The sequence below is a fragment of the Prionailurus viverrinus genome, chromosome B4, assembly GCF_022837055.1.
Source record: "Prionailurus viverrinus isolate Anna chromosome B4, UM_Priviv_1.0, whole genome shotgun sequence".
Taxonomy (NCBI): domain Eukaryota; kingdom Metazoa; phylum Chordata; class Mammalia; order Carnivora; family Felidae; genus Prionailurus; species Prionailurus viverrinus.
Genome location: NC_062567.1, coordinates 87,200,808 through 87,212,231, shown reverse-complemented (window position 1 = coordinate 87,212,231; position 11,424 = coordinate 87,200,808). Strand labels below are relative to the sequence as shown.

Here is an 11,424-nt window from a genome sequence, read left to right as displayed (position 1 = left end):
GCATATCCTCCAACAACCTCTAAGACGGCTTTCAAAAATTCACCGAAGACTATTAGGGTAAATATTAAAAAATTCACCAAGGAACATTAGGTTGTCAGGATATCTCTAAATCGTTTGCTTGTTTGAAATCATGTTATCAGCCGAAGCTTGAAATTAAGAATGCTAATCTGGTATCCAGCTCCAAATTTAGTAGGTGGGTGGTAGAGAACATTAGAAATGATTAACTATAAGGCCATCAGCGAGTGTGGACTCGGAGATTAAATATGACAGAGCCGACTTCGCCCACCAGCTGATCGTACTATGCGTTAGATTCATTTCTCTCTTCTCTTAATCGCTTACTGTGAGCTGATTCTCTCCTCCATTCCATCTTATCTTCTCTCCATTTTAAACCTTACACCAACCATTAAGCTTCACGTCCCCCGAGAACCCAACCCCAGCCTGAGAATGAAGCAAGTCCAGGTCCGGCTCTCGGACCTTTTTTTCGCCCACTTCCGGTTTCCGGCCGGGTGGTCCGTCCTCCCTCCCCTTCCGCCCGCAGTCCTACCCTATCGCTCTTCACGTGATTGCTCGGTGTGCTCCGCCTCCAGTCCCCGGCTCACGTGATCGTGCTAGGGGAGAAAACGCCTGACCCCAGCCCCGGGGCCTTTCCCGTGCAATCCCTTTCTTCCTGCAGGTCCTTCACCTCTTGCCTTTCAGACACCTGCGCCTCCCTCCGCTCGGTCCCGGGGCCGCCCCGGCGCCGTGTCCGCCATGTGTCTCCTGCCTCTGGCCCCAACTGGGCACCGGCGGGACAACCCCCGTCACCTGCCTTCCTGCAGCCCAGCGCTGCTGCTGCTGCTGCTGCTGGGCAGCTGCCTGGGGGTCTCTGGGGTGGCGGCGGGTTCTCGGAGGCCCAATGTGGTGCTGCTCCTCACCGACGACCAGGACGAAGTGCTCGGCGGCATGGTAACTCTTCTATTTCTGCCCCGCCCCTCCATCTCCCGGGCTGACCCCCAGTTTCCTTGCCCTCTTTCGCCGTCCCCACCCCAATTCCCTCAGCTGGCAGCTTTCCCCCCCCCCCGGGAGAGGTTCGCTTTTGCCACGCCGGACCCCTTACGGAAGTTCAGGGGCTGCAGGACTCTATTTCCTCTTTCTCCCGCGTCTCTGTCTCGCGTCTGTTTGAGTAGACACCTGCACGCACCACACGGAGCTTCTAGTCTGGACCTTAGCGCTGCGGAGCTCGCGTTTACAGCTCAAAATGAACATGTGGACGCCAGTTAGGGATGGGCTGAGCCACCGAGGAGCAGGTGCTGGCTAAAAGCACGCAAACTTTTATTGCTCTTCTTTTGGTTTGAAGGATCAGAGGTCAAGTCCAGCCCTCTCTGTGAAGGACCTAGGCCACCTCTGAATTTGTCCCTGTGTACAATGTCTGTGCCTGATATTTATTTGTAAAATCAATGCCGAGATGAACTAATCCGGTAGGTAGGTTGTCAACTACTCAGGGAGCCTTTTGCCTCGCAACAATCAAGAAAATTCAATTAGCCTGATTGAACACCTGGCTGCTGCATTGGCTACTGCTGTCCGTGTTCCATTTTAAATGTTTTGTCATGAGACTTCGTTCTTGCCCGGAATTCATTTTGCTTCTGTATCTTAGAGATCTGGAATTTATGACCTTCAGGAGCACTCAGCCAGCCCCCTAGTCATGGAGGCCCCAGAGAGTGGCTTTCCCAAGGCGCTTAAGTAGTTGAAACCCTCAGTGCTCTGATCCTGGGTATGGCTTTTTTTTTTTTTTAAAGGTCTGCTTTCTTTTTTTCTTCCTTTCAGTTCTCTTGTTGCTTTCAGCTTAATGTTGAGACTATGAAAACACTTCAGGCAAGAGGTTCCTAATTTACACTGTGTGGGAATTCCCTACCTCACTGTCCTGCAGCTGACTGCAACCCATGAGTGAGTTGTGAAATCAGTTTAGTGAGTAGCTAACAGCATTTTTACTTTCCTGTGGAATAAAGTAGAATAGAAAATGTTGGTGTGGCACATGGGGCAAAGTATACAATCTATATGTATATTAAAGGGTTATGGATTAAGATGTTATTTCTTACTCAGGGGCTGTGTCCACAGCAATGAGACTCTTTTCTAGTTGATGTTTAAGATGCTTGCATTTTGACTCCATGCTTCTACCTGCCACATATGCCTCGTTGCCTTTTGGTTTCCACTCAGCCACATTGACATTGAAGAGCCTTGACTTAAATGCTCTCCTGGAATTTACTTTGTTGTTTCCATTTCAACCACTGCTCTTACCCTTCTCACAAAATTCCCTTGAAGTATTTTGTCTAGGGGGCGCCTGGGTGGCTCCATTGGTTAAGTGTCCCAAGTCTTGATTTTGGGTCAGGTCATGATGTCACGTTTCCTGAGATCCAGCCCCAACATTGGGCTCTGCACTATCATTGCCGAGCCTGCTTTGGATTCTCTTTCTCCCTCTCTCTGTGCCCTTCTTGTGCACACTCTTGAGCGCGCACATTCTCTCTCTCAAAGTAAGTAAACATTAAAAAAAATTTTTTTTAACGTTTTGTCTAGAAAAAGCAAGCCATCTCTATAAAAAAAATTAGTAATAGCATAGTGACTAAAACAATTAAAAGGTCAAGCTTTCACATCTCTGGTGAAAACAAAACTTTATCACTAAAATGTAAGGAGTTCAGAATTGTCTTAGTTCTTAGGGACCACAGATGTGGTCTGTATATATGTGAGTTCTTTTTCCCCTAGCGTGTTGTGTTTGCTTCTCTAAACCAGTAGCAGATTCTTTTTTATAGGCGATTGTACTAGAGAGACGAGCCAAAATGGAGTGGAGGGCACAAGTCAAATTTAATGCTTCCAACTCTCTGGAGTATTCTGGCTTCTCTTTTAGCCTTTTTCAGAATATTCTACCACTAGTTGTTAAAGAGGACTTGAAGGGAAAGCACTAAGACAATAACTGTTTGAAAACCTACTGGAGCCAGTTAAGAGTGTGAAGTATTAAACTTGTGCTTCAGTCATTACAGGAGTCCTCTGCTGTAGGTATTATCCTTTCCTTAAATAAGAGGAAACTAATACTGAGAGGGGGTTAAGTAACTTGGCCAAAGTTCACATAGCTAATAAGGGGCAAAATCTGGTGTCTTACGATCTCAGAACCCCGTTTTTCTCCTATTCTAGAACAGTGTGGTAATAGTGACTTACCAGATGCCATTCCACGTGTCCACATCAGCATAGACACTTCTACCACAGATCAGAGATTCTTTAGATGATACTGAGGGGCACCGGTGGGGTCACGGAAATCCTTAATTTACATGTAAAAGTCTGTGTATTATCTTTTATGGAGATAGTGAAGTCTCTGACTCAAAAAAGATTGTGAATTGCGGCCACAGTTGGCAAAATAAACAGCTAGTCCACCAAACTAGCTCAGGTCAAAGGATTATAGCATTTGTGTGATTGTTGTTTCATGTAGAATCTTTTGGTCATCTTTGAAATAGCCTTTTCTGCATCACCTTTGACATTTCACTGTATTTGTTTACAGGTGTCATCTGTGGGACTTTGGGGTTTTTGCTTTGGGAACAGTTCCTATTTCTTGATTTTGCTTGAATGTTGTTATGGTGTGATGGACACAGTGTGCTTCACAGAGACACAGGTTGCTCTTTTGTAAAATCATTCACTCTGGAAAAAGTGACACTTGGTCGGAATTTCAAGGAAACGAGGGAAGGAGTCATGAAATGTAGGAGAAGACGGCATCACATGTTTGCTTTATTTAAACCAAAGAGGTCTTTAAAAGTGGTTGTTAAAAGAAAAATTAGCCATAGATTTTTTTTTTTTTTAGAATTGTTAAAACTTTATTTCAGAGCAGCTATACACAGGAACCAAGAAAGTAAATGACTCCTTAGGATTTTTATGGAAGGGGTTTGCTTTGGATGAGTTAAAGTATAACACATCTACCTATATTCAGGTATAAGATTGGCTGCTGCTTCAACAGTACTGTACATCCTTTACCTGACCAGCCTTGCAGCTGTCTTTTCTTACATCTTAAGGCTCCATTTTAGTATTCAGATTAGCATGGACACACGTCTTCAATACAGTGTGGTGTCTTGTCTAGGATTTATTTGGGGCATCTGGGTGGCTTAGTCGGTGAAGCGTCCAGCTCTTGATTTCAGCTCAGGTCATGATCTCACAGTTTGTGAGTTTGAGCCCGGCATGGGGCTCTGTGGTGACCGTGCAGAGCCTGCTTGGGATTCTCTCTCAGTCTCTCTGCTCCTCCCCTGTTCACACTGTCTCTTTCAAAAATAAATAAGTGAACTTTAAAAAAAATAAAAGGATTTGTTTGATGAAGCATAGATGATGGTTATCACCACACTGGTGTTAACAGTATGAAAATTACGGTCCTTAATGTAAATGTCTTACTTCCAATAGAATCTGTGTTCCTGTGCAGCCTTGCATCATCTGCTGGCTCCTGCCTGATGCTTTGACCTTGTCTAACACCACAGTCTCCTTTACTTGCTGTACTACTTCTGCCATATTCGCCTTCTTTCTATTCCTCACATGTGCCTCTTTCCTTTTCTGGCAGCCCTCCTACTTCCTATTCACTCAGCCTGAAAACACCTTCTCCTGGATCTTTGCCTGGCTGACCTCCTTGTCATGTGATGCTAAGCACCAAAGTTACCTGCTGAGAGAGGCTTCTCCTGACCACCCATCTAAAGTAGTTTCCCCCTTTCCTCCCACCAGCTGTAAGCACATCATCCTGGTTTACTCTGCTTGTAGTGCTTTTCACTGCCTGAAATGATTATTTACCCATTAGTTTAAGTCTCCAAGAATACAAAGGTCACGAGGGCAAGGACCTTCTGTCTTTGATCCATCATTGCCTAGATCAGTGCCTGACACACTGATGAATTATTAAGTGTTGAATAAGTAGGCTATAATCACACAGTGTAGGGGCATGTGGGTGGCTCAGTTGGTTAAGCATCTGGTTCGATTTCAGCTCAGGTTACGGTCTTAGGAATGTGAGGTTGAGCCCCACGTCAGGCTCTGTGCTGGGCATGGAGCCTGCTTGGGATTCTCTATCTCTGCCCCTCCACCACACGCACTCTCTCTCAAAAACAAAAAAATCACACAGTATAGTCTTACTATAAATCAGATACTCTTCAGGAGCTTTGCGTGTTGACCAGACAGTTTGAGGATTAAGTCCCATATAATCAACTCACGTAGTCCTTTTCCCCACTAACACTTTGTATTCTCATTTCTCCTCCCTGTGTCGTCATAACTCAGATTTTTCATCACACCAGGGTTTCAGTCAGCCCAGTATTCTTTACCTAAAGATAACCACCCAGTGATGTTTTGTGGGAGATCATAGCCAGTGACATTGCCTCTGAAGGTTAGCGAAGACCTTATATATTTGTAGCATTTCCTGGGAACCTGTTATGGATCTACTCATGAAATTATGAAAGGTCTTCTTGAATAAGTTAGAATTCTCATCCTTTCAAGTTTATGGGTCCCTTATATCTTTTACTATCTATAGAAATCAGTGGGAGAGAGTGATTTATATAGTATTGTAAACAAGACCCTTGTTAACATATATTTAGATTATTTTTAAGGAATTATTGCACAATAAGATATACTTGAACTGCACGGAATACGGTCTCGTATTTAAAAAGTACTTCAATAACATTGTGAACTGATTCGTATAATACAACTAAACTGAGCCTCTTTTTGTCTGGAATCTGAATATTGTTAGTGTTCCTTTTATTTGTATTTAAATGACCTTCATACTTTTATCCTCACTCTAGGATTTGAGATTAATTGTTCTACTATTTGCCACCTAGTTCAAGTCCTTACCTGAGGTGGTGATTGGTCTAGTGCACAGGGTTTTGAGCTTATATCTGAAAAGCATGATTTAGGCTCCACTACTGAATATGTGATATTTGAGTCCTCTTCTGGGCCTCAGGGCTTTATCTGGCCTTGAGAATCTAAGTGTTATTTCTGTTTTAAAGGGTGGAAGGCTCCTTTCATATCCTATCCCACAGCCTGCTTCTAAAGATGAATTAATGGAGATCTGCCCTATCTATCTTGTAAGGGGGCTGGTGACGAATGAGAGCACCAAAATTTCATCACATTAAAATCAGCATTGCTGGAATAATGCTGTCAGCTGTGAACGTTCCCTTCCTGCAAGCATTATGACCCCTCTGAACTTTTGCACGGGACATAACTGACTGTAACCAAACCTGTTTGGTTCATCTCAAGAATCACACAGGACTTTTGGTGGTTTCTTAGTGTCTGATGGAGCTGATAATTGCGAGTAAGATGCAAAAACCATGAGTTTTGGTCTGTGTGTTTTGTTTATTGGAGGAAATGGTTTAACAGATAATTATTTACTTTGCAGACACCACTAAAAAAAACCAAGGCTCTCATTGGAGAAATGGGGATGACCTTCTCCAGTGCTGTAAGTTTTGAATTTAATTTTGTGAGACTTCCTGTTCATGTTCTAGGAAGAAACACTCTCTTTTGGGTAATCTAGTGTAATCTATGTGGTTTTTTTTCCTAGTTAGATGCCTGATTTAAAGGAAGAACCTTATTTAATGTGATTTAAATTCTTTTAATTGAAGCATTACTTTTTACTAATTGAACGTTAATTGTAGATATTGTCTGAGCCAGTTTGCTCTATAGCTCAGAACTAGAGAATTTTGTTTCAAAACGTCATTGTTGGAGGTTTGAAAATGGATGTTAGGAGTCATGTAACATTCATGCTATGTAAATTGCCTTGTGGTAAATGCTTGAAGGCCATGTTACAAAAGTCCAGTTAACCCTGATAGTCAAACCTGAGAAAGATAATAGCAACCAAACAAAACTGACATCTGTGTGTATATATATTCACGTATGTGTGTACGTGAGGTACAAATATATACGTGTGTATAAAGACGGATGTAAAAATCCATAATAAAATACTAACAAAATTCAGGAACCATGCACATAACCCAGTAAGTAGTAGTCTAGCTTAGCAGGAAATCCATTAAACACCAGCACAGTGTTGTGTTTAAGAGCACAGAGCCTGGAGCTGGATCACCTAGTTTGAATGCCATCTCTACCTCTTTTCTACCTGTGTGACCTTGGGCAGGTTTCTGGCCCTTGGTCTCCCCACTTGTAAATGGGAGTACTAAATCCTATCTCAAGGTCTTTGTGATGTTAAATTAATTGGTACATGTAACACAGGCACTTGACTCATAGTACTACATAATGGTGGTTATTATACTGTCCACCAACAAGATCAGTAGTTGAAAAATGAAAAATGTGATGTTCATGTTAATAGATGCTTGAGAGTCCTCCGAAATTTAGCATCCTTTCCTGGTAGTTTATTACGCTGATAAAAGTGCATCCTTACTGTGTATTTCAAACAATGAGTATTTAAAACAATGAGTATTTCAAACAAATAGCATACGACGCCTTATAGCTGAGGTGAAAGACTCAGAGCATTGCTGTTAGGAACGAGACAAGGGCATAATACTTGTCACTGAATGCTTTTCTGAACTGTCTGGTCATTGGTATCTTGTGGAATTAGTTGGAAGACTGGAAAAGACAAAATTATTATTTCCACTTCTTTGGATTTTTTACCTAGAAAACACGGAACTGTTGGAAAACTTTTTAAGTTAACTGAGTTTGGTAAAATAGAAATGAAAAAACAAAAATAACTTTCTTCTGTATAACCAGTTAGAGAAGTACTGGGGAGGAGAGAGAAAAGATCCCATTCATATAGCAGACTCTAGGAATAGCTGTTGGTGGCCAGTAATAGTTAAGACCTATATAAATAAAGGTACAGAACTTCATGAGTGGTATAATAAAAATCTTTAATATGTAGATACACCCATCATTTTCTGTGGGAAGACACAAGATTAATTTATTCTGATCAGAATCCCAACAAGATTTTTTTTAGGCTGAATAAAGGGATTTCAGATTTATCTGGAAGTATAAGTAGGTTAGAACAATCAAGGTAATTTCTTAAAGGAAGAAATTGCTCTTCCAGATAATAAAATGAAATATGAAGATACAGTAAACAGTGTGACATTGGCCAAAAAATAGGTCAGCAAACAAAAATGGGAAAGGAATCCAAGGGTTGCCAATGTAAAGATTACAGAAGTCAAATATCTAACAAAATTAAAAGGCAAAAGTAAAAAATGGCAAGTATGTATTCGTAACGTGACTGAATCCTTCCTCAACTCAAATTTTATGTAACAAGAAGCTCATGCCCCAGGAGGAAAAAAATGTGCAAAGCTCGTGAACAAATCATTCACGTAAACATAATTGGTCAGTATGCATGTGGAGAATGTTCATCCTCACCAGTACTTAAAAATGCCAAATCCAATTTGAAAGGCCAAAGAAATGCTGAGTATTTAAACGAGATAATATGTAATTTTGGCAAGGGTGTGCTTGAATGAGCATTCCTTCCCTGCTGGTGCGAGTATAGGCTAGTATTACTCTCTGTAAAGTGGCTTGGTGATGTGTACTAAGACCTATATACAAATGTCGGGTAGAATGGGCTAAATTTATTGATGATAGATGCTAACAGAAATACAATTAGAGCAGAAAAACTATGTCCAGTGTCTTAAGTGACACAGGAAATGTATAAAACTACAGATTATCCTGAAAACTGAACCTGTGCCTCTCAGCTACGTTAGGTTCAAGCGATACTCTTTATCTTCGTTAAGACCCGGTTCCTACCTTGTAAATATTTCTTTGGCAGATGAGATTAGAATCACTGTTATTCTGCAGCAAGAATCCAACTGCAAAAGAAATCTGTTCTCTTGGTTTGTTTTATCTGATTTATTGTCTCCATTATGTGACTTAAAGCAGCTCTGAAGTGTGTCATGTGTTTAAAAAAACAAAAAAAAACACCTCTATTCCATGGGAAACTAGAAATTCAAAGTTAGAGTATTGAACAGCTTTCTTTATCCTGTTTAGAAATGCTAAGAAATCCATCTTTCTTGTGTAACTGGGTTTTTTGCTTCTGTTCCCTTTGTAGTATGTGCCAAGTGCTCTTTGCTGCCCAAGCAGAGCCAGTATCTTGACGGGGAAGTATCCACATAATCATCACGTTGTTAACAACACTTTAGAGGGAAACTGCAGTAGTAAGTCTTGGCAGAAGATCCAAGAACCAAATACTTTCCCAGCAATTCTCAGATCAGTGTGTGGTTATCAGACCTTTTTCGCAGGGAAGTACTTAAATGAGGTATGTTAAATGATCTAGTTATTCCTTAAAAAAAAAAAAAAAGCCTTACAAATGTGAATTAACGTAATGCATGTTGTTTTTCAATTAGTATCCATTTGAGTCATGTTAAAATGTTTTTGGTAGATGTTTTCTTCTAATCTTCCCATTAAACAAGAATTTACTTACATGAACATATTTGCATGATTTGGGTACTATAGTTATTCTTCCTTTTTTTTTTTTTTTTTTTTTTTAAGTTTATTTATTTTCAGAGAGAGAGCAGGGGAGGGGCAGAGAGAGAGAGGGAGAGAGAGAGGATCCCAAGCAGGCTCTGCCCTGCCAGTGCAGAGCCCAATGCAGGGCTTGAACCCACGAACATGAGATCATGACCTGAGATGAAATCAAGAGTTGGAGGCTTAACCGACTGAGCCACCCAGGTGCCCCAGTAATTCTTCCTTTAAGTAGCCTGATAGCATTTATTTAAAAATGGCCCTATGACTGCTGCTGTCTGATGCATCTGCCCCTTTTTCTTTAAGAATTTTGCTTGTCATGTGGCTGTTTGTCATTTTTGTTTACATTTCCCCCTTTATCAAGATCAAAGTGAAGAATTTTTTCCTTCTACCATCTTTTCTGCATCGTAACAACTTAAGACAACCCATGTCCTAACCTGAAAAAAATGGGAACAATATGTGGAGAGATCAGTAATGAAGGGAAAGCACTCAGAGCCTGGGATATTGAGGCCATTAAAGCATATGACTATGTGGTTGATATGCTGGCCTCTCGTGCGCCTGGATGGAGAAATACCCCTTATAGCCTGCCAAGGCCAGATTCCATGGCCCCCACATTTACCACATTGGCTTTCGCTTTTAGAGTTCAAATTTAAAGGAAATATAGTTTATTTGAGTGTTTGGGTTGCCTCTTCTAGTAAAACTAGAAGAGGGGATGCAGGACAAAGAAAAGATGTGTATTTTCTTATACACTTTATCCATGGTTGCTGGAGATCCTAATATCTTATCTGAATTTTCTGTTCATTCTTTCCCTCCCTACAATAATTTAGAGAACTTGCAACCTTGTGAGTTTGAAAGAAGAAGAGTCTATTTAAAAAGAATCATGATAAATAAGTACAGTTACTAGGTTATCGAGATAAGGATGTGGAACATAAACAGAACATGTACTACTTTGCATATCAAAGATCATATAATGTATACAAAATTAGGAGAAATTCATTAAAATATGAAGATCTCTTAGGGCGCCTGGGTGGCTCAGTCAGTGAAGCGTCTGACTCTTGGTTTTGGCTCAGGTCATGATCTCACAGGTCGTTGGATTGAGTCCCCAGTGCAGAGCCTGCTTGGGATATTCTCTCTCAAAATAAATAAATATTTTTTTAAAAAAATATGAAGATTTCTCAAGGATTCTTCCTTAAATGTAAGGCAGTAGTAAACCTTGTCAAGGAAAAAAGGGATGATTCTATGGTTATTTATTCATCTCCTCAAATAAGTTGAGCTCCAAAAGTAGATTTCATCATCAGCACAACAAGTTGTAGGCTGAGAGCTCATAATATTATTTTGGCCTTGAGAGCCACAAGGTTAGTTGGAGTATTCAGTCTATGCCATCAATAGCTCAGGAAATGAACCCTGTGGTGTAAGCCACGTGGACTTTTTCTGGAAAGGGCCAGAAGTAAATATTTTAGGCTCTGCAGGCCATGTCTTTTTTGTGATGACAGAATTCTCTGCCCCCACTCCCCATCCCCTTACCTATGGGGGATATTTTCCCAGACCCCCGATGGATGCCTGAAACTATGGATAGTACTGAACCTTATATGTACTATGTTTTTACCTGTACATATGTACCTGTGATAAAGTGTAGTTTATAAATTAGGCACAGTAACAGATTAATAACGGCTAATAAAAGAACAGTTATAGCAATATGATGCAGTAAAAGTTATGTGAATATGGTCTCTCTCAAAATATCTTATTGCACTGTACTTACTCTTCTGGCATGATGTGAAATGATAAAATACTACGTGATGAGATGAAATGAGGTGAATGACGTAGGCATTGTGACATAGTGTAAGGGGGGGACTTCTGTATTTGACTCTGCTGTTGTAGCATGAAAGCAACCATACACATTATAAAAATCAACAGTGAGTGCAGCTGTGTTCCAATAAAAGTTCATTATCACTGACATTTCAATTTCATGTAACTGTCACATGTCACAAAATACTCCTCTATTGTTTTTGT

General features: G+C 40.8%; 1 protein-coding gene across 1 annotated transcript in view; it reads left to right on the top strand.

Moving 5' to 3' along the window:
• The first annotated feature begins 577 nt into the window (after nucleotides 1-577).
• Nucleotides 578-11,424, top strand: part of GNS (glucosamine (N-acetyl)-6-sulfatase) — a 55,291-nt gene continuing 44,444 nt past the window's right edge. Inside the window, exons 1-3 of the mRNA XM_047865713.1 lie at nucleotides 578-945; nucleotides 6,371-6,430; nucleotides 9,002-9,208. Coding sequence (XP_047721669.1) covers nucleotides 751-945; nucleotides 6,371-6,430; nucleotides 9,002-9,208 — 462 coding nt within the window. The 5' untranslated portion in view covers nucleotides 578-750. The remainder of the gene's footprint in view (nucleotides 946-6,370; nucleotides 6,431-9,001; nucleotides 9,209-11,424) is intronic.